Source organism: Mus caroli, unplaced genomic scaffold, assembly GCF_978045245.1.
Source record: "Mus caroli unplaced genomic scaffold, Mus_caroli_1 scaffold_15, whole genome shotgun sequence".
Taxonomy (NCBI): domain Eukaryota; kingdom Metazoa; phylum Chordata; class Mammalia; order Rodentia; family Muridae; genus Mus; species Mus caroli.
Genome location: NW_028227270.1, coordinates 8,899,817 through 8,923,724, shown reverse-complemented (window position 1 = coordinate 8,923,724; position 23,908 = coordinate 8,899,817). Strand labels below are relative to the sequence as shown.

The 23,908-nt window shown below is 46.1% G+C and overlaps 1 protein-coding gene across 3 annotated transcripts in view; it reads right to left on the bottom strand.

The window, feature by feature from the left end:
* Nucleotides 1-4,851: 4,851 nt before the first annotated feature.
* Nucleotides 4,852-23,908, bottom strand: part of Il31ra (interleukin 31 receptor A) — a 35,589-nt gene continuing 16,532 nt past the window's right edge. Inside the window, exons 7-15 of one of the 3 annotated variants that reach the window (XM_085831317.1) lie at nucleotides 22,277-22,493; nucleotides 15,085-15,270; nucleotides 13,566-13,667; nucleotides 12,322-12,468; nucleotides 10,987-11,127; nucleotides 8,120-8,213; nucleotides 8,066-8,068; nucleotides 6,483-6,570; nucleotides 4,852-5,316 (exon numbers count right to left, since the gene is read on the bottom strand). In XM_085831317.1, the coding sequence (XP_085687443.1) occupies nucleotides 4,852-5,316; nucleotides 6,483-6,570; nucleotides 8,066-8,068; nucleotides 8,120-8,213; nucleotides 10,987-11,127; nucleotides 12,322-12,468; nucleotides 13,566-13,667; nucleotides 15,085-15,270; nucleotides 22,277-22,493 (1,443 nt within the window). Of the gene's footprint in view, nucleotides 5,320-6,482; nucleotides 6,571-8,065; nucleotides 8,069-8,119; nucleotides 8,214-10,986; nucleotides 11,128-12,321; nucleotides 12,469-13,565; nucleotides 13,668-15,084; nucleotides 15,271-22,276; nucleotides 22,494-23,908 lie in introns of all 3 variants that reach the window. The other 2 variants (XM_085831318.1, XM_021180513.3) reach the window with 2 other exon arrangements.

Below are 23,908 nucleotides of genomic sequence, written 5' to 3'. Positions count from 1 at the left end.
TTTTATTTCCATGTCAAGTCTAAGCTTTAGGACAGTTCTCTCCCATCTTTACCCCCATCTACACACTGACTGAATTTTGGCAAAAGATAGGATGTCTAAAAGTGAAATTGGTAGCATATGCATCCAGCCCCCTCGGAAGGACCCCGGGAGCCCTGCTTATGCTGCTTTGTCCTCTCCTAAGTTCTTCCTCCACATCCTTCTCAGTGGCTCAGGACACGCACCTTGGCCAGGACTATGCACACAGAACTCAATACAGAGTTGTGGCCTCTGGGCTCTTCCAACATGGACTCGAGATGTTTGCACTTCTGCCCAAACTCCCCACTGACCCCAGTGCAGTGGGAATGAGGACCTCTAACCTCCTCTACTAAGCTCCATTCTCTCAGATTCCCACACTATGAGTACAAGACACTGACACTTCTGCATGGCTGACTATGGGTAGGCGCTATAAAAGTTAACATTCACATCAAAGAACTAAAAGGAATGAAATCAAGCACATGGCAGGGAATAGCTGACTGTCAGTGAAATACAAGCTATCCCTTAGATATCCCAACTAACACCAAAGTCACTGTAGCCCGCCCTTTGAGGTTGTATCGGGCAAGATGTGATCATAAACCTGCAGCAAATTCAATTTTGTAAGTGTCTTAGTCAGGGTCTCTAGTCCTGCACAAACATCTTGACCAAGAAGCACGTTGGGGAGGAAAGGGTTTATTCAGCTTACTCTTCCCACCCTGATGTTGATCACCAAAGGAGGTCAGGACTGGAACTCAAGCAGGTCAGGAAGCAGGAGCTGATGCAGAGGCCATGGAGGGATGTTCTTTACTGCCTTGCTTCCCCTGCCTTGCTAAGCTTGCTTTTTGTTTTGTTTTGTTTTTCGAGACAGGGCTTCTCTGTGTAGTCCTGGCTGTCCTGGAACTCACTTTGTAGACCAGGCTGGCCTCGAACTCAGAAATCCGCCTGCCTCTGCCTCCCAAGTAAGTGCTGGAATTAAAGGCGTGTGCCACCACCACCCAGCTTAAGCTTGTTTTCTTATAAAACCCAGGACTAGCAGCCCAGGGATGGCACCACCCACAAGGGGCCCTCCTCCCTTGATCACTAATTGAGAAAATGCCTTATAGCTGGATCTCATGGAGGCATTTCCTCACCAGAGGCTCCTTTCTCTGTGGTAACTCCAGTCTGTGTCAAGTTGACACACAAAACCAGCCAGTACAGTAAGCATCCCCAAGCAGATAGGACAGAGGTAAGAAAACTATTTTGAACAAAGATGTCTATCATAGGCATTCTCTATTCCAAAAGAAGTTCAGCACAGCCCAGTAGACTGAAGCAGTGTCTTACAGACCACGGCATACAAACACGTGGAGACCTTGAAACCCTTAGCTAGGAGCTGGCTGTGCAGAGTAGGCAGAGCTCAACGTGGCTAGCAGCTACCAGGAGATGCCAGCAGCGCCCCTCCCAGCCTTGACAGCCAAAGCATCTCCCGGCACGGCATTGATTATCTGTCTGACGTTGGAGGTGGGAGGGGAAATGAACCCTGGTTGAAAACAACCAGTACAGGTGAAAAACAGCCACGGGGCTGGGCAGGGGACAGGAAGGGATGAGGGCCGGGGAATCTTGAATGTGTATCCTACAGGAGCAGACAAGGTCTCTCTCACTGGATGTGGAGCCAAGCAGGAAGCCAGCAAGCCCAGCAATCCTCCTGTCTCCAGCTCTGAGGTTACACACACGATTATGCCCACGTTTTTATGTGGATGCTGGGCATTTGAGTCCAGGTTCTCAGATTTGCTCAGCACACACTCTTACCTGTTATGCCACCTCTGTTTGTTGTTCTTTTTTTTTTTTTTTTTTTTTTTTTTTGGTTTTTCGAGACAGGGTTTCTCTGTGTAGCCCTGGCTGTCCTGGCACTCACTTTGTAGACCAGGCTGGCCTCGAACTCAGAAATCCGCCTGCCTCTGCCTCCCGAGTGCTGGGATTAAAGGCGTGCGCCACCACGCCCGGCTCTTGTTGTTCTTTTATTAATTTGGAAGCTGATTCAAAGTAAAGACAATGCTGTCTGAGGCTCACACAGGGACAGATGTCCAGAAACCTTCTGCAAAGGGTCAGATCTCCAGTCCTAAGTCTCTGCCGCAGTTACTGAAGTTGCTTTTGGGTAGGTGGGAATGAACCGGCCATAATATGTAAATGAGATATGGTGAACTCGGACCCTGGTATTAAGCTTTATTGAAATTGTATACATTTTTCATGTCACAGGATATTATGCATCCTTTGGATTTTTTTTTTAACCATTTAAAAATGCCTACACCATCACTTGCTCATAGATCTATATGAACAGCAGCTAGATTGGTCTGAGGGGAGGAGCTGTCGGAGGCCTCTGGGCTACAGCGTACCTAGCTAGAGTCTGCGATACCTAAGAGCTTGCTTAGGAGCCAGGTTGGAGACAGTGCTCAGGCGTGGGCTACAAGCACACTGAAGGGGATCCCCACTGAGGGTCCTCTCTTGCCCCTCCCCCCACCTCCAGCCCCACCAAACCCCTGTGGGGTCCAATATTACAGGTTCCCCATAGCACTGTCTCCTGGGACACCAGAAGGGAAGCATTGCCTTTTGGTCTCTGTTTTTCTGTTAAGAACAGATTGGGTTCTCCACCAATTTTTAATGCTGTTTTCTCTTTTTAGATTTATGTTATGTATACGGGCTCTTTGCCTGAATGCATGCATACCTGCACACCAGATCCCATTATAGACAGTTGTAAGCTGCCATGTGAGGGTGCTGGGGATTGAACTCAGGGCTGTGGAAGAACAGCCAATGCTCTAAACCTTTTTTTTTTTCCCTTCGAGACAGGGTTTCTCTGTGTAGCCCTGGCTGTCCTGGAACTCACTTTGTAGACCAGGCTGGCCTCGAACTCAGAAATCTACCTGCCTCTGCCTCCCAAGTGCTGGGGTTAAAGGTGTGCGCCACCACTGCCCTAAACCTTTGAGCCATCCCCCCCCCCGCTCCACCCCTATTTTTTTGCTACTATTGAAAATAAAAGACCACTGATGGCATTCACCTAGATGTCTGCATGGCTCCTAAGGTCTCAGAAAGCTCTTTGCCACGAATTTTATAATTTCTTACTGACTTTGCCACTGAATGACTTCCCTGGGTCCTTCCAACGTCCCTTTTCTTTGACAGTAAAGAGAGAAAACACCGATGGCCTTCTTTTTCCCACAGAAGCAACCCCTGGTGCAGAACCTGCGTGCAGTGATCTGATCCGGTAGGGGAAGCCATCATGGCTTCTGAGCCTGCATCCCACCCAGGAAAGGCCAATATGGAACATGACACAAGAAGGCTGAGAAGGGAGAAAGAAGTGAAAAGAAGCAGAGAGGTGGAGAGATGCACCTCTCAGAGAGCCTGAGGAGAAGGGAAGTCAGGAGGCTAAAATGAAAAGGGGAGGAGGCAGGGCAGCAGGTACAAAAGGAAGTGCAAGATGCTTCCAGCATCGGTCATCCAGCAGGGCAGGCCGAGGGCGGCAACAGCAGCAGCAGCTCTGGGAGGTGTGTGTGTGCGTGTCTGTTCTGCACCCACCCCACCCCACTGTTCAAGGACTTTAGATTCCAAGGCCTCATCATGTCTTTTGAGGCTCTGCCGGCTCCTGTAACCTCCCTGAGATCTGAGACTTCCCCAGGTGTGAGAGCACCCTTGGTTGTTTCTCCTCAGGTCAAGACAGAAGGCTGGGCCAGAGCCTCCCCAGTCAGAAATTCCCTGGGGAGAGCTCAGAGTTTGGTTTGGTTTTTTTAAAGTCACTTCCCAGGCTTGAGAGCAAGACAAAGGGGCCAGAGGGTAGCCCACTGTGTACAAGCCACACAGTTCCCCAAGCCTAAACAAATAAATCCTGTGATGGGCACTTCTGCCAAAGGTGCCTTCTTGTCGCAAGCTCTGTGCTTGGCTATAGCCAAGGGGCAGAAGTCCTCATAAGGCAGCAATATGGTTGCTAAGTGCTGCCTCTTGCCAGGCCTTGCTCAGGGTGGCTGGGAAGAGGCCCTTTCAGGGTCTGCTCAGAAAGCACCCCTGGGCCCCTATGTGTCTCTGAACAAAAGCCACTGAGCACCTTGTTTGGTGCCTTCTCCTACCAGGTATAGCACAAGACAGAGGAAATGGCCGACAAAGCAAGCTGACCTGCTACCTAGCCCACAGCCCATGGCAGGGTCTTACTGGAGGTTTCTGGAGTTTCTTGATTTGCAGCAGTCAATGCGTAATAAACTTGGGGTGAGATGGGTAGCATAGTTACCTCGCATAAACAAGTCCCAGGGTTCAATCCCCAATGTTGCAAAAAAATAAATATAAGTGGGTGATGGAGTGTCCCAGAAAGGCCATTGTTGAAGATCCTGAGACCGAGCAAGGACTGAGAAGCCTGGCATACCATGAGGAATCCACTCTACTCCTGGTCTCTGCACGAAGGAGAGAAAGTGTCCGGAGACAGGGAGAAGAAGAGCAGAGATCAGGTTCCTGCCAGAGTCAAGTGCTAACAAAATAGCTGTCCTGGACCCTGAGGGGAGCTTCAGCAATGGCCAGGACAACTTGGTTCCTGGGGATAAGATCTGACACATCTGCCTGGGCGCATCCTTTAAGCCCCGAAGCTTGGCCTTTCTCTTGAGGCCATCATTTCAAGGGGCCTCTGTGAGAGCACACAGAAGAAAATAACTTCCTTTGCCCTGTAAAGGACTCCAGTCTTCCTGGCCTAAGTCCACATCTGTGTCACCAATTTCCCGGCTCAGCAGCAAACTGAACAGGGAAGGGTCAAAGGCGGTTTCTGGAAGTCTCAGTGTCTTTTCTAGGGAAGAGATCCATCCAGTTTCTGAGGACTTCATGCCATAGCAGCACTCAGACTTCTCCTTTGCTGTGCTCTGGGATATTTTCATGCACAAGAAATTCCCTGGTTGTCACTGAATTTTTCAAATACGGATTCTGAGCTTGGTCTTCACAGGGAGGCGCTAGCCCTGGACTCTGACAGGAAGACGAAGGCTGCCTGGCCAATTCTGAGTACTCCTCGTCCGCCATTCTGGAACACGGGCTGTGGGAGTCTTTAGAAGCAACCTCAATTAAAACGGAGGGCTCCTTAAAACTTTTCCCTGTGGGACCGTCGGGCCTAGACGGGGAGGTCACACACTCATTCGCTTCTCCTCCCAAAAGGCTCGCCTGGCCCTTTCCAGCTTCCTCTGTCAAAACTACTTCCAGAAAATTCTCAAAGTTCACTACCAGCTTGTCAATGAGATCCGCGGGGACGGGGCATGGTTTTAGGACCCCGTCTTCTGTGTTCACAGAGTTTCCAGTCTCCTTCATATTTGACTTCTACAAAAGAGAAAGGGGGACACCCCAGGGGTCATGTAAGGAGTGCAAATGATTAGCCAAATTATTAGATTTGGGACACAGAAGCCCTGCCCCTAACATAGTCCCCCCTGCCGCTCCCCTGCATCCCTCCTTGGTGCACACAATGTTCCTCAGGTGCTTGGCAACAGTGCTCCGCTTCCTGGGGGACAGCACCCAACAGCCCATGATCCTTTCAGAGAGCTTAAGGCTATCTTCCAGACCATATTAACAAAACTCCCAGTGAGGTGAGAAGCCTTAGGGGAAGGCCATAAAGGCAAAAGACACCACCAGAAAACCTAAGGCGGCCTCACAACAAGGCAGGGTCTCTGTCTTCTTTGTCTCCTGCCAACCTGGCCCAGTGCCTGGTGTACAGTTGAACAGTACAGGCTATAGAGGACTGTCCTGCAGACTATGCAAAGAATGCAAATGGAGCAAAACTAGAGCTCGTTATTACAAAAATGTCCATGAATTTTTTAAAAATCTAAGTTGAAGAAAAATACTAATATTTTAAATTCTTGCATTGAGGCCAACCTGGGGAAGGACTTTTAATACTAAGGATCTCAGAGCTATGTTTGCCTAGGCTGATTTCCACTTAAGGGAGAAGTCATAAGATAGATATTTTTCAAGTTTCCTACTTTAAAATATCCTTAAATAGAGGTTTTCTACTTGAAAAAAAAATACACCAGGAAGCCCTACTGCTACTTAAACAATAACTCCTGCCGTTGGAGAGCACAACTCCAAAGCTGCCTTTGGTTCGCTATTTCCCCCAGTACTGCTGTGTCTCTGAGCAGCCCCCAGATTAATTTGCTCTTGGTTGCTTTTCAAATGACCTCGGAGGTGGTAGTGAGGCCCTCTTGCTCCCCATCAGAAAGCCAATCTGTGAAACAAGTCCTCTTCTGTGATATCCTGACAGAATCACTTCTATGGGGGGGATACCTCAGGCCCTGGTGAGAATCGTTCTTCCAGTCCAGAGTGCAAGTCTGGAAGTCACAGGAGGAAGACTGATTCCATCTGCCCATTCAGCTGTTCCCTGGGTCTTTCAAACTTTCAGTTCTTTCTCTGTGAACCTTGGGAAAAACCCTCCCGTTCCCATCCACCTGGTCCTCCTCCCAGTCTGCACCATTTTCTGGACAAAACCCAGTAACGTGTACCTTGAAACCATCTCCGAGCCATGTGGCTAAACTACTTTCAGCAGGGTTGGGAACATCAGGACAACACAGAGGAGTCAACCGGCTGTTAAAAGATGAGATTTTACAGAGAGGAGGTAAGCTCAGGACATAGTCCATGCATAATGTGGGGCTGACCGAAGGGCAAGGTTTATTAAAGGCAACCATATGACTCCCTACTCAAGAAGGGTCTGGTTGGTTTGAGCGAGAGGGGCCCCCACAGGCTCACAGGTTTGAATCCTTGGTCCCCAGTTGGTGGAACTGTTTGGGAAGGATTAGGAGACGTGGCCTTGTAGGAGGAGGTGTGGCCTTCTAGGAGGAGGTGTGTCACTTCAGGCAGGCTTGGAGGTTTCAAAAGCCCACCCATTCTCAATTAGCTCTCTCTGTCTGTATCTCAAAGTATGAGCTCTCAGCTGCCGTTCCAGAGCCAAGCCAGCAGTTTTGCTGCCATACTCCCTACCGTAATGGTCATGGATGGCCTCTAACCCTCTGAAACTCTAAACCTCAAATAAAAGCTTTATAAGTTACCTTGATCATGTCGTCTTATCAGAGCAATAGAAAATAACCAAGACAGAAGGCAGCTGCCCAGCTTTCTATTCAATAAGGATAAGTATGCACACTCTTGACTGACAGGAAATAGGAAGCAGTTGTCTATGAGACAACCGAAAAGGAGCTGCTCCCCCACATATTTATATCCTTACCTTCCTCTCTTTCTCTATTACCAGTGTATCTCTACCCTGGTCCTGATGTTGGAAACTGCACTACAGTCACTTTGACAAATGCATTCTCAGGAGCAGTTGATGCACTAACTACCCACACTTCTGCTTAGTGTTCCCAAAGTATGTTCCCAACTTCAGCACCAGCATCACTCACTAATCAAAAGACACATTCCTTGTCTTTATCCCAGAACCCTGAGTCAGAAACTCCTGGGGCAGGATCCAGTTCTGACATGTGTCTAGGTTGAAGATGATTACTTAAGAATACGATGTACAAAAATTTATGCTGTGACTTGGCTGCAGTATATTGATCATGATTGAGGTTGACATTAGCTTAGTCACAAATGAGGCCCAGCTGCTGGGCAGAAGGCTCACAAGGGCCAGTGTAGAGTACCCTACCAAGGAGGGACACTGAGGCAGCCTAAGGCTCACTGCAGGGAGAAATATAAGATATTGAAGACAAACGTCTTTCCCCACACTGGCAAGAGCAGGCAGGACAAATGTACCTGCAGCCAGCCCCCCCCAACCCCAACTTCATATCACAAAGAACAGACCCGTGCTCTCATCCAGTTGGCTAACACCCAGGGCTCAGTCTCCTTTCTGTTCCAGCCTCAAGTGACAGACATTGGCAGGCAGAGCCTATGGGGCAGGTAGTGCTCCCTTGGCCTCAGAAGAATCTAGACTTGGTGTACAGACCTGCACAAATATGTCTTCTTGTTTGTGGGAATCCTCATGAGTCTGAGGGTATGGCCTTTAATCCTTCTCACACATATGGATCAAATGAATGAACGAGCCAGCCCTCCCCTGGGGCGGAGTTCCCTCTCATACCACCTGCCACGATGGCACCTGCTGCTTTCTGTGGCCGACTGTTAAGACATTCACTGTCAATCATGAACTCACTTTGTCTTTCTGAGGCCAAAAGTCACTGTTTTGATGCTAAGTAGAAGAAGGCTTCCTCCAACTAGAGATGTTAGAAGGACAATTTCAAACACACCTTTGTGACAAAGAGAACAAAAGACCAGTTGTCAGTAAAGTTCTTTTGACAAGAATCAAATATTAACTTTTTCTTTTTAGCTTTTCTCTTTCTTTAGCAACATTTCTCTTTAATTTCCTATTTAAATTTAATTTATTTCTATTGAAACCACTGGGATTTTGGCCCCCTATCTAGCTGTCTTTTCCCTATGTAACATGATAGATATTGATATATTTTCTTTTGTGTTATTGTATTTTACAGAATACTGGGTTTCATTGACATCTCCAAGTGTTACATATTATGTACTGGTAGCTGTTGCGTTTGCCAGGGTCAGCTTCCAACTTCATCCATTTAGTCAGTAATTAATAGCATAACTATTAGTCTCCCCCCATTATTCCGAGAAATAAAACAAACAAATAAGCAAAAAAAAAAATCAGATCCTCATTCCCATGGTTCGTATATCCCGGGGTAGAAAAACTCACACGATAAACTTTGACAGGTAATCTTTGACTTGTCGATTTGCCTGGACTAAAATATACCTACAGAATGGCAAGTACATGCTATTGTGTCTGTGAAGGTGAGTCCAAAGAACTGACATGGGAGAACACTTAGGGGAGGGTCCACCCTAAACACAGGCAATACCATCTGATAGGCTGGCAGTACCATCTGATAGGCTGGCAGTACCACTACCAGATGGGCTAAAAGTCGAAAAAGAGGAAGATGGTCAGTGCACCCAAGTTCTCTTCTCCCTGGGCATGAACACTGATTGCTGTGGTCATTACTCACAGATTTCCAACTTCAGCTTAGCCAGCCTTTGGACACAACTCTGAAGAGAGCTTCCAGGCATCCATCTTTAGACGGGGACTGCATCCTTAACCCCTACTCTTGTTCTAAAGATTCAGATTTTTCAGACTGAGTGGCTACTGGGGGCCCTGCATGGTGAATCCCACTGCTGAAGAACCTAGCTTCCAATTACTTAAACTGCATCTGTTCTGTTCTCCTAGAAAATCCTAAATAATAGAATAATGTTAAAAATACTTTTCTGTTCTCCTAGAGAATCCTAAGTAATAGAATAATGTTAAAAATACTTCAGATAAAATAGATGATCAAATAGAGTACTTAGGGCAAAGTGAAGGGAGGTTAGCCTCTTAATCTCCTATTTATTTATGTATCACTTATTTAATTTTCCAGATAGGGTCTCATTGTGTGGCCTGAACTCGCCATGTAGGCTGATCTAGCCTTATATTTTAGACTTTCCTGTTTCAGCCTCCTGGGTACTGAGACCTGCGTGCATCACCTTGCCTGGCTAGATCTAATCTAGAGTCTGCCCTGGATTTTGCAGAAAAGCAAAGGGAGATGCAAAGCTTTGAAGAGGGAGAGAAACCGAGTCAGAAAGTGATGGGAAACGAGGTAAGGGGAGGGTAGCTTGTATTTTGTTTAAAACATGAAGCTGTAACTGGTGAGTTCAGAAAATCTAGAACTTTAAACTGTGGCTGCTGTGCCTGAGTCGGTTCTAGAGGTCTGGGAGATGATCATAAGAGCACTGGCTGCTCTTGCAGAAGTCCAGCTCTCCACACCCACGAAGCTGCTCACGACTGCCTGCAACTCCAGTTGCAAGCGATGCGAGACTTTGTTCTAACCAATGCAGGCATGTGGTGTACATAAGCTTACTCAGACACACACATATACACATTAATAATAATAATAATAAATAATAATAATAATAGTCTTTCATAAAAAGGAGAATGGGTTGTGGAGGACCCAGGAGGGAAGTAGTCTGCACTCAAATCTACAGAACAAGGAGAGAAATTTTAAGGGTCCAACACAGGATTGTGCCTTCAATTTGATCCTGAGAGAAATTCTCATGAGCTGACACAACTTGTACCCAGTCTTCTGAAGCTGTAGCATGATTTTTTTTTAAAAAAAATTATTTTAGAAGTTGTATCAAAAAGAATACCAAGAAGGCATTGTTAGGCTGCAGGACAGAACGTGTTATCTTGCTCATGGTTCTCAGAGCCACAGTCTACTTTATTCTTCAGGAACATAAATAACAACGGGCTTCTGAGATATATCAAGATGACTTTTTTGGTTTATAGCAGTTATTGCAAAACTTGTCAATGCTGCTTGAATTTTGATTGATTGATTGATTGATTGATTGATTGAATGAGACAGGGCTTCTCCATGTAGCCCTGGCTGTCCTGGAACTCACTTTGTAGACCAGACTGGCTTTCCTCTTCTTTTCCCTGTCTATTACATGCCCTCAGCTTTCCTACTAAATTATTAAACTATTATATTTCACATTATATGTGATATCTAACAAATTTGTCCTGCTTTTCATGTTTTCAACGTAAAAGCTGATAAGTTGAATACACACATCTTTTTGCAAACAAACAAAACGAAACAAAAGCCCCACCGCAGATGGTAACATTAAGTCTCTTGTCAGTGACTTCTGATCAACCAGTTATTCCTTCCCAGGTTCTATTGCACAACTCTTGACATTTAGGAACTGGGCAGTGTGAGCTCAGGCAACAGCCTTTGACGTGGCTGAGGCTGAAGTGGATGTTGCTTGCTTCATCTTAAGATTATTTGTGGCTGCTTATCAGCAAGGATCAAAATGGCCTGTTGGTCTAACTCAGCCCTCCCTTTGCCAGCTCCTCAGTGACTCCTGGGAGGGAATGAGCCAGAGAGAGCAGGAGAAGCCATGCTCTGCTGCCCTCTGCTGGCTCTCCTTGCTTCTGACAAACATTTCCAACCCGAAGTAAACTCCAGAATGAGGCCTGAAGCCAGTACTCACTGATTGACAATGTCTTGAAGTTTATTCTCACCCCGTTGGTCCCTCCAGCTCTGGTGCTGGCCATGACCCAAACAGTGTAAGAGGTCCTTCGTGTCAGAGACTCCAGGTCACACTGCAGGGCATGGGAGTTAACAGTCTTGGCTGAAAGGAAAAATAGAAACCGATCTAGTGTAGCAAGACAAACTGAAAATGTGTGTTAGCATTGACCCAGGGGGCCCTGACCTGCAATTCTAGCTTTTCAACTTCCACTTAAAACAAGTCTACCAAGATGCATCAATGACCTAAACATAAGAGGTAAAAGTATAAAACTCTTCAAAAGCCCAAATAACTAACCCACAACTTTGAATTATGGAGGGTCCTTATAAAATATGATACCCAACGCACAAGCAACTACCCCAAACAATATTAAACTGAACTTCATTAAAGACAATCTAATGTTAAAATGGGTGATGAAGTTTTTTTCTGTGAAGAAGATATGCAAGTGGCCAATAACTACAACAGAGGATTGCTTGATATCATTAGTGACTAGGGGAAAAAGCTTTCTAAATGAGATACCCCCAGGAAAACTCATGCTGTAAGGTTAACCTATTTTATTTTGCAGTGAACGTAAAACCTTGTGCATGCTAGAAACATGCTCAGGCTCTGAGCTGCCTCCTCAGCCTTGATTACTTCTGTGAAATGATCTGAATAATAATCTATAGACAGAGTCCGGTAGTTACCAGAGGCCACGGGAGGAGGGGCGGGGGAACAATTGATTAAAAGAACACAGAGCTTCCACATGGAGGGGGAGAAGAGAGAGGTGGTGATTACACAATTGGGTAAATGTTCTTAAGACCACTGAACTATACACCTTCAAATATTTAGTACCAAGTTTTACATTACGTGTACTATAATGTAATAAAATCAAATTTAGCCTAAACGGAAATCCAAGCCTAGCCCAGAGCTTAGGATGTCAGAAGATACTGTGGACTCAAAAAGAAAGCTCTGGGCAATGGGAGGTAGAACTTATGCTTAAAGAGCTCTGTACTAAGACAAGTACCATCAAACAAGGGCTGTCCCTACATACAAATCTACTCTTTAAGATGGGCAAATCCCACGCAAAACAATGGTCGGAAAAGTCTGAGGGGACTTTTTTACACGTTTGCAACTCATGAGGTGGTGCCCTCGACTCTATTTTCAGAGAGGCACAGAGAAGCTAAGTATTTGGATGACTATGCCGGTCACAGCCCTGGGAGCCACCTCTGTGTCAGGTCTATTCACATCATCTGGGGGCGGGATAGCAGGGGAGCGGAGGGGTGGACTGAGCTTGCTCAGCCTGGCCATGTGCCCACTTACAGAGTTCTTTTCCACCTTCAGCTTGGTAAAATACAGTGTAATTGTTGATAAATCCATTTCTAGCAATCTTGGGAATCTCCTTCCATGTGATCGTGGCTGTCCTCAGACCGATATTCTCCACCCTGGTCTCAGGACCTTTTAATGGAGCTTCAGAGGTCAGGGAGATTTAAAAAAAAAATTACCAAGGCTGAATCACATCCTAGAAGATCAACCGCTGCCCGAGAGCTGCTACCATTGTTTCAGGCAAAACCCACAATGCTGGGGTTGGAACCAGGAGGTTGAACAGGGGGACTGAGGAGTGAACTTGTTTGTAGAGATTGTTTTATTTTTTTTCCCCAGTCAGGCATCTTATATAAGATGACAAGGAATTTCAAAGCCCCAAGAAAATGTACTTGCCTGTTGTTCCCTGATTCTAATTAGCACCCAACTTTCATTCCTGTCTATAAAGTGTAGCTTCCCTGGCCTACCTTTATACAGCAGGAGACACTTTCCAGGGTTGAATCTAGAAGATGCTCATTTCCCAAAAGATAAAGTCTGAGTGATGTACCTTGCCTATTGTCTCACAAAAGACACCTGGGAGGAGGTGAGATAGCCCAGTGGGGAAGGCACTTGCTGTGAAAGCATAAGGTCACGTAAAAAGCTGGCCATGGTGGCCTCTGTGACAATATCAGAGCTGAAGGGGTGGAGACAGGCAGATCTCTGGGAATTGCTCGCCAGCCAACGGGCAGCTATGCCAATGGGAAAGCCCCAGGTCCCAGGGAGAAATCTCAAAACATAAACAAGGTGAATGGCTTCTGAGAAATGACAAGGTTGGCTTCTAGCCTTCATACATGTGCATCAAAACGCCCATGACCAACGTGCACACCCACGTGTGCACTCCCAGAGAATCATTTCTAACGTGTGTATGATGAGCTTGCCAGGCTCCCAGAATTGATCTTAATTAACGTTAACGCTGGTGACAGTCTCAGCTGCTGTTTTGTTATGACATTAGGCAAGGAGTCTCACCTCGGTGAGAGCTTCAATTCCCCACTGTGAAACAGGAAGTGGCTGGATGCCTTGAACTCTTCCTATCTGCCCACCTGTGAAATGTAGTGATGCTATACTCTGGCCTCAAGTGTGTCAAACACACACGGTTGAAGATGAACATGAAGATGGTGCATGTTTTAGAAACGAGCCTTGAGACAGCCCTGCATCTGAACTTGTAATAGCCTATTTCCCTTCCCCCACAGTTGGTCTACACATACCTCCTTCTTTGGCATAAGCTTGGATTGGATACGGCTCTCCGACTCGGTGTCCCAACACTGGATACACTGATATATTATAGCATGTGAAAGGTTTTAGTTTATCTGAGGAGAGAGGGGGGGAGAGAGGGCTGCTTAAGTACAAAGAGTAGAAAAAATAGAGGACTGAGTTGTGGCCTAAGACTTACAGAAGATGTTCTGTTTCTCTCTAATGCCTTCTCTTGCTCTGAGATGTTCTGTCTAACTCCCAGAACTAAACTGAGATCATTTCAAGAATATTAAAGCTCCATCATGAAGGGTGGGGGTGGGGCTCCTTCCTCCATCAATGACTTTTATCATGTGCTTTGGGGACATACTGAAAAAAATGTAGCCCTTCTGATAACAGTATACACTCAAGAACCTTGAATTCTATTTAGTTCTCTACCTCTTCACATTCCTTCATAAGGCTTTGTGTTTTGTCTTGTTATGTTTTTAGGAGACAGCATCTCCTAAAATGATCATGATATAGCCCAGGCTAGCCTTAAACTCAAGGTCCTCCACTTGCTTCAGCCTCCTCCAGAGGGCTGGGATTAGAGATACATACCACCACAAAGGGCTCATGCATTTCTTAATATAGATGCTGTTGAGTACTGGGCAACAGTAGAAACGATGAGACTTAAAGACAAACTTAGCGTATGTCTTATATGGGAAACGGACTTACTAAGGATGGGTGGCTAGCTCTTAAGCAGGTCACTAGAGCAGCAGGGAGTTCCTGAAGTAGGACAAATGGGATCCAAACTCTGCTGTTACCCCGGATAAGCAGGGCTTGCCTCTGGTGGCTGTTAAGACTGTGTTTCTTTTGGACAGCACAGGATCACTGCATTCATGAATTCACAGTAGCCTTGCTTGCCCACCCAGATCAACCCAGTCAACATTCCAGCATAAAGTGGGAGGACGTATGAGAATGAGACCCACTTCTAGTGAGGCACTCTAACAGGCAGGCGATGGGTGATAGGGACGGAGAGTCAATTTTCTTCAAGGGTGTGTCTTCCACTCCCCAGTAGGCCAATCCCTCTCAGTGGGTGGCCCTACACCTATGCCTAATAGGGCAGCACTAATTCCACTCAGTAGGTTATTTAAAAAATAAAAATAAAGGGAGGAACAGAACGTTGGGAGAGGTGGGAGAAAATGGGAAGTAATGTGGGAGGAGTTGGTTAGATATGGGCAAAACATGTTGTATGCTCATAGGAAATTAGCAGGCTTAATTAGCACTATTTTTAAAAGCCTTACTTCTTTTCTGTTAAATTATGATTATCACTAGCAGGGTAGCTGGTGCACATTATTATTTCCCTGTGTCTCCATTAACATGAGTGGATAAGATTCTGCTTGCTTTCCCACCTGGCTTTCTGTGCCAGCTTCTCCTGGGAAATGCCAAGAGCCGTGACATTTACTAATCTCCAGTGCTGTCCACACAGCCTTCAAACCCGATTTAAGTGAAACCAAACCCTGTGCCACAGCAGCCTGCAGGCTCTGAGCCAGTTACCTTGCTCGATGGTCCAGTTCGTGACCTGAGACACGGATTCCCAGGAAAGGGCAGGGAACTTCGATGCAGCAGCTTCTGGGAGCCACTCCACTATCCAAGTGTCCACCTCAGGAATGGAGCTCTGCCAGTTCACCACCAGCAGGGGCTCGGCTATGTGGGCCTGCATGCTCTTAATGCACTGGAAGGCTGAGGAGAGGGAGAAAGGATTGATTCACAAATCAACCCAAATGTACAGGCCCCACTGGCATCCAGTCAGTGCCAAATTGCAAAGGGTCAAACAAAGCTCAAGATCTCCACTGTAATTCTGAAAGCTTCCCTTCCGTCCTTGTCCTTGTCCTTTATCGAGTATCTCTGGTGGTTAAACGCCTTTTATATCTGCTTTAACCTCCCTTAAACTGACGGGATTCCAGAAACAGATCTCGCTAGTTAGCTAGGATCCAGAGGGACTTGCAGCCTATGCGTCCTCTGTAAATCAAAGTCTCCAAGCAGGAGAGGAAATTTATCCTCATCCCTAAAGGCTGCAGCTCATGGGTTCCTTTCTCAAACTGGCTCTGCGCTTGAGATTCCCACTGCAACTCCCAGAAGCTCAGTCAGGTAATTTGTCAACCTGAAAAGGTCGCTGGGTTGGAGAGGATGAAGGTGATGTAAGAGCAGAGCCAGGGCAAGCAGCACAGAGCTTGGGCATTGTCACCTCTTCCTTGGGGCTCCTGCTGCTTCTCCCCTGCGTCCCCCGCCCACAGCTGTTATGCGTCGATGAATATTCTCCAGAATAATAACCCAGCGCTACAGAGAATGACTTTATGTGGAAATGAGTCCACTGTAGAAGTAGTGCAGACAGTGGCCCCTGCAGTTGATGTAACTGATGTTCTTATAAGAGAGGGAAATTGGGGGGAGGGCAAGGCTGGGAAGATGGCTCAGTCTGTCAGGTGCTTAAGACACAAACACAAGGAGCTGAATTTGACCCTCAACATCCACATAAAATGCTGAGTTCAGGGGACTTGAGAGGCAGAGGCAGGAGGACCCTTGAACCTGTCTCCTTACCACTGAGATGGCTCAGTAAAGAGTAAAGAGAACAAGTCTCTTGCAGAAGACTGGAGATGGGTTCCAAGCACCCACAGAGGATGCTCACAAGTGCCTGTAGCTTAAGCTGCAGGGAGATCGAATAACTCTGGTGTCATGGACAACGACCCTCACGTGCACATACCCACACACATACATACAAAATCAAAACTAAGAAAAATAAACCTAGAAGGGTGTGGTGGTGCATGCCTTTAACCCCAGCATTGGGAAATTCCAATACAGCAGGGTGACATAGAGAGAACATCTCAACACACACACACTCACACACACATGAATATACACGTACACACAATGCATGCATGCACACATGCACACAAGCATATTCACACATGTGCGCACAAGCATGTACATATGCAAATGCATGCACATACATACATACACACACATGTACTCACACACATGCATATTCACATACACACAATGCATGCATGCACACATACACACACAGACATGCATGCATGCATACAAGAATATACACACACATATGCACACACAGATATGGATGCACACAAGCATGTACATATGCACATGTATGCGCACACGCACACACACACACACACACACCCTACTTAAAAAATAAAGTGAAGAACAATTGAAGAAGACAACTGATGTCTGCCTCTGGCCTCCATACATGTATACAAATTAATATGCACAAAAAGCACATATAAAAGAAAAAGAATGATAAGAAAGGAGCAAGCAAGCAGGGATGGAGAGGTAGAATGGAAGAAATTGGAGATATTGGAGTTGCCCCAAGCCAGGGCCTAGGGCCACAAGAAATATGGAAAGGTTGAAGAGGATCCTTCTCTAGAGACTCAGGGAACATGGCCCAGTCCACAACTTGCTTTCCCGTCCCTCTAACCTCCAGAACCTCGGGACAATGTGCTTCTGTTGTTTGAAAGCACCCAGTTGGTGGTGGTTCCCAGCAGTAGCCTTAGGATCGTAAGATAGTACCTTTGCCTCTAGCCTGTGTCCACCACTTCCTCCTCTGGTCTCCTGGAGGCGCTTTCTGAGCAAGTAACCTGGCAAGGTCTCCTGCCCTGAAGATGTGTGAGCACACCTCCAGACCTCAAGTCCTCCGGCTCACCAGTCCTGGAGCCCCAAGAGCCAGGTACGCTGCAGGGGCTGGGAAGGAGATCATGAGGAGATCGGAAAGGAGTTCTGAAACTGTGAATCAGCCACGCGAGAGGGAGCACTTGGCCTCATTAAGGAAGTGCCAAGAAAAAGTTTCTAAATCATCCTACGGAATAAAGACTAATCACCATTCTTCATCAAGAACACCTTGGGCTCCTAAAAGCCTCTCGAGAGTAAGAGGAAAACTTGATCTGCCCTGGAGGCAGGGGAGAGGGCTGACTGTGAACATTGGTGATACCTTGTGATGGTCATGAAGACAACCACCCTAGATCTGACCGATCCTGTTCTCAGGACCAGTTCAGACTGAGCCCCAACTCTCTCCCTGATGCCGTCCCCACTGCCCCTCGGTCAGCTCACCACACAAGTGGCTTTGCTTCCCACATCCTGTACCAGACCAATCCTGCCTGTGACTGAAGACACGTAAATTTCAAGAAGTTCAAGAGTAGAGAGACCCTGAAGGGTTAGCTCTGCCAATCCTTTACTTTAAAGATGATACCCACAGAGGCAAGTGACCATCTCGGCTTGTGCTGCATCTGTGACCAGAATTCCGAGTCACAGTATTGTGGTAAGAATTTTGGTTTCTTAAAAACACCCAGTCAGTTATGTTATGTGACTATGTCTTTGTTTTAATCCCAGGTGTGGGATAGGGGACTGCTTCAGACTGTCCACGCCACTGTGGTTGTCTCGTGCTCTAGGAGGGGCGTGATTTTTACCAGCTACAGATAGTTTATGTTTAGAATTCTGGGGACTCAAGAGGACAAAAATTCAAGAGGCCAGAGAGGGCCTGTGGCAGCTGCTGCTCCCTCTGCTGCTGCTTTTGCTATTGCTGGATCGCTGCTTGGTGGTTGGAGATATTCTGATGACAAAGATTGGACTTGCCTTAGGAACTTGACATAGCTAATCACCAGGAAGTAGTCTAAAGAGGTCTATGCTCCTTTTCCCCTCTAACCTTATTTCTCTCTGATTTAGTGTTGGGGGTTGGAAAGGATTAGGGTGGAATAAGGGTCTGAAGGGTAGTAGATATAAGAACCCAATAAAGTAGCCAAAAGCCTAGCTACACTTTATGAACACTAATTCTAAAATAAACACATCACACCAGTTTAGTTCATACAGTTCTGGGTTGGGATTGGACTGGAAAAACCTTGTACAAACCACAAAACTTTCCTGGGTCTTTTCATCGTGTAGAGGACAGACCTAACAGAATCTGCCTCATGGGCCATTTCGAGGCTGAGATAAACCATGCCATCTTGTCACAATGCCCGACATAGCCTGGTGCACGACATGTGACGATCATAGTGACCCAGTGAGAGTTAAGCACCAACATTATATTACTTAGCTCTTTTCCGACCTGGTTTTACTTTATTATTAAACAAAACTCCGTAGAGTCTCACTTTTCTGTGATACGTTATGGTAAGCCCTGAACGAGCAGCCAGAGGTATAATGGGCATTATGTTTTCCTGTGCCTCCATTAACATGCACAGATAATGCCTTTCGACACGCATATTAAATATCAGCTGTCACCGGTGGTCACTGATACTGAAAAAGGAATGACAACCTTCTGCAAGCTTCCTCTATAGAGAGCTAGACAGTAGCATTTTAGTGTTCAGAGGCTACACCGTGGTCTCTATCACAATTACTCATTACACAGCGGTTGTGGAAAGAAGCCACAGAGTGCACGAAAACCTGCACATGGCTACAGTTAAAAAGGTCATTTGCAAAACAAAAAATGCATTGGGCCAGATTTGGCCTGTAGCTCATCTAGGACCATTATAGGTAATAGTTTCAATACCAAATATAAAAAGTCCTAAGTGACTTTAGCATGAGTTTAGTTAAAGTATACTTTATATTATTTTTAAGTTGACAATCCATACCTAGTAGAAATGTAATTAATTGGAACTTTATTAAGAATGATGATAGTAGGCCACTGTAACCTACTATCTAAGTGGTGAGAGCTTGGCTGTGTAACATGCACGGGGTCCTCCATTTAATCCCCAGCATGAGAGAGGACAGAGAGACAGAGACACACAGAGAACAATGACAGCAGGACTAGAGGTGGAACTCAATCAGTGGAGTGCTCACCTAGCACAGGGAAGCCTGGGTTCAATCCTTAGCACAGCATAAACCTGCTATGCTTGTATACTGGGGAAAGAGACAGGAGGACCAGAAACACAAGGCCATCCTCTGCTTCACTGTGAGTCTGAGGACGGCCCAGTTACATGAGACCCTGTCTCAAAACCAACAAAAGGAACAGTGATCAGCACCAGACAAAACATCACCCCAGAGAATCTCACTTATTCCACACAACAGTTTTGTGAGATTGATGTGTGTGTAAGAGTTCCAGTTTACAAGCATCTTAAAGGGTGAGCTGGCTCACCCAATGGGAGTGGTATCTTGTGGGAGAGCTAAGGTTTGAACCCAGGGCTGCTGGACTCCAAGGACCACACGTCCACCCTCTGCTCTCTCTTGCTTCCCATTACAGGGCAATAGTGGGAACTGAGATTAATTACTTTTGGCAGTACCTCTATTTATCAAAGAATATCTATTCCAATCACATATCATTTGTTTTGATGTCACTAGATTCTTAGAGCCAGGAACTGGGATGTTAAGGACACTGACTCAAAACACAAAATCATGAGCCTTGCAGAATTCTAAAATAAAGGCAGAAGTGGGTCAGATTCAAGGGAGGAGAGGGGAGAAGGACAGACGGCAGTGTAGAGCTGTGGTACAGATGTCTGGTCTAGGCTGGGCTGAGCAAACAGAGCTGTCAGTCAAACAGAAGAGCTCCTTGATGTCTGTGCCAGCTCTTCTGTTATTTGACATTCAGAAATTGTTTTTAAAGAAACAAAACCCAGCAAACAAACAAAACCCTGCCCTCTGGGCCCACAATCAAGTGGCATTGGGCAATACAACCAGATTCATCAGGGGAGGTCAGAAGAAGAAGGAAACTCAAATTTGGGTGGGTAAGGGGATGAGGATGGGGGGGGGGGAATCTGGGAGGAGTTAGGAGAAGAATATGTTCAAAATGCATGGCACGAAATTCTTAAAAATTCATATAAGTACTGTTTTTAAAAAGTACTGCCTTCATGGGGTATGTATCCTCTTGAGAAGGGGAAGGGAAGGGGGGAAGGAGAGGGAGGATGGGGGGGGGGGAGAGAAAGAGAGAGAGAGAGTTAGTTCAGTTAACAAAGTAGAAACCAGAGGATGGGAAGCTCTGTGCAGACAGCAGAGTCCCATTTATTGCTTGCAAGTTTTTAACCCAGACCCAAAAGTGAGGAGGCTGAGGACAAAGCTCAGTGGGTAAAGTGCTTGCTGCATAGGCATGCGCAGCTGGGGCTGGATCCTAGCAACCACATAAGACCCCAGGCATGGCGGCACATGCCTACAATTACAACACTGGGAGGGAGACAGGAGGGCCCCAGCAAGCATCCTGCCAGACAGTTTAGTCAGTCAGTGGGATGTGGTCAGTGAGAGGCCCTAGCATAAAAAATAAGGTAGAGAGTCATAGAGGAGACATCCAGCATCAGGTTCTGGGCTCCACAGTGGTGCACACACACACACATACACACACACACACACAGACATACATAGACACACACAGACATACACATATACACAGACACACACACAGACACAGACACACACACATACACAGACACACATAGACACACACACACACACACAAACACAGACACACAGACACACATAGACACAGACACACACACATACACAGACACACATAGACACACACACATACACAGACACACATAGACACACACACATACACAGACACACATAGACACACACAGACACACACATGCATATACATGACACAGCACTCACACTCATACATACACACAGACACACACCTAGACACACCCAGAAACACACAGATACACACAGACACAGATACACGCACATACATGACACAGCACTCACACATACACACAGACACACACACACATGCACATACATGACACAGCACTCACACTCACACATTCACACAGACGCACATAGGCATACACATGTACATATACAACACAGCACACACACATACAACACAGCACTTATACACACACACCCACAAGATAGCACTCATCCATACATATGACATAGCACATACACATGACACAGCACATACACATGATATAGCACATACACAACACATACACAGGATACAACACTCAGACACATATACATATGATATAGCACACACACATACAACATAACACTCATATACAACACACACACACACACACACACACACACACACGACAGCATTCACACACAATCCAAGAAGGCTTTTAAATTCCAAAACAGAAAATAAGGCTTTGCCACTTTGCCTGGGTTCAGTAATGTCCAGTGTGGTCTCCATAGATGCCAGGCATGATGGCTGATGTCAGCAATACCATCACTCCTGACATGAAGCAGACCTGGCTGTAAATTAGAGGGCAGCTGCAGAGTGGGATCTCTTGTCAAAAAAACTTAACAAGCAACTTATTGGCAAGTCTATATACATACAAGGGTTTTCCTAGCTGGGCAGTCAGGCAGAAGGAGGAAAGACAGAAAACAGGACAAGGAACACTAAACCACAGCTGGGACACAGGGACATCTGAGAAGAACAGAGTTTAGGAGAGGACACAGCGTTGATAACAGGGGTCTTGAATATGACCTTTTTTTTTTTTAATGACTCAAGCCAGCATTCAACCATTTGGACCAGAACCAACAGAAGCAGCAATCACAGTTTCGAGGCTTTGACTGAGCTGGGTGACTGGTCTTTAACTCTCAGCACAGGCTTTGTTCCATGGAACTGTAGTTTGGGGTGGAAGGGACTGTTAAACAGATCGTGTTTTTCCACAACAACCTAAAGAGCCCCTGTTCCCCTCTCTTCCATCTGATTAAAGAGGAACAACAGCTACTCTGAGGACAGAGACCACTCTTTCTTGAGCCAGGTGGGGCTACACATTGAGAACAAGGTACCTACTCTCCTCACGGACATCTGGGATCCTCAGGATGGCCTCTTGGGACTTGCCAAGAGAATTAAAAGAAGTCACGGACACAGAGTGTGTCTGGTTCATCAGAAGCAGTTCATACTGCTGGGTGGTGATGTTGTTTATCTCTGTGAGGTTAGTGCTGTTCTCTGCAAAGTACTGTATGTTGTAGCCAAATGTTTTCTCCAAGACTGGGGCTCCTCTTGCCTTCTGTATCCAAAGAAAACAAAAGTTATTGCCGATACCAGAAAGAGAAAGGCACGGGAACAGTGACAAATGGAGAGATGTCATGTTAGCCATCAGACACTAAGTTACAAGCAGGTGTTTATCTTTCCAACACAAATGTTTGCTGGCGGGCGATGTCAACCCTTCAAGTGCCAGAAGAGATGATCTATACCAAATGGTAACTTGATATCAGTTAATACAAGTCCAGCTTCCTGGGGTCAGGCTGGTGTGAGCAAGCCACTTCTAATTCCATCTGTGTCTTTCCTTCTGTCATGTGTGGGGAGGGTTGTAAAATCTCGAGCCAAGGCATTTCATTCTGGGCCAAAACCAAGTTCATCAAAACAAGTCATGAAAGGCTGGTAGGTAGCTGTGCCTTTATCCTTTATTCCTACAGTTTCCCTCCACAGGGAGATTGGTGTGTCCTCGGCAAGATGTCCAGCTAGGTAATCCAGCCAAAAGGACGAAAATACTCAGGGCTTCCCTGCCAGTCCTCTTAAGAGGAAACCCAAAGTGAAACCCCAGAAACCCTGACCCATTTTCTTATTTCTAGTCTTGACCTTAGACACGCTGACCAGATGTTTTATCTAGGAGTAAGCACGATGAGTAGTTCTGGGGAATTCTGGGGACACCCAGTTTTCTGATATTTATTACTCATTACAAACATACGTGGGACAGAATGAGTGGCTGTGTGGTCAGATAGAGCTTGCATTCACTTTGACCCAGTGCCATCCTAGTTCAGGAATTGCCCTTTCACTGGCCAGAGGAATAAGAAGACCAGCTAGAACCTGTCTAAAGTCTAAACTAGAGGTCCTCATGATGAATCCTTATCTCTCCCCTTTTGTGTTTTGCTGACATGTAGTTCATATTTTAAAAAAAAAAATTGCTGGATGTTATTATTCGTTTTCAGTGTTGCAAATCGTGCCCACAGCTTCACCAATGCTAGGCAAGCACTCTACCATTGAACCTATCGATTTCCATACTTAAAACAAGTCAGTGGTTCTCAAGTTAGTCACAAAATCTCACATCCTTTACCACAATCAAACTTTAGAGTCTTTTAGTGCAGGCTCTGCTAAATAACTTGAATTCTTAGGAAACCTAGAAGGGTGGTGGCGCACGCCTTTAATCCCAGCACTCTGGAGGCAGAGGCAGATGATCTCTAAATTCAAGGTCACCCTGATCTATAGAGTGAGTTCCAGGACAGCCAGGGGTACACAGAGAAACCCTGTCTCAGAAAACAAAAACAAAAAATAAAACCAGCAGAAAACCATCATCTCCTGAGACACAGAGGTGAGGTAGGTGGGGAAGCCTGGTCACTTATTTCTCAGGCTGGCCTGCTGGACTCCTCCCACTGCCTAGCAAGATTGTGCAAGGGAAGGCATCATGCCAAGACCACATAAGGG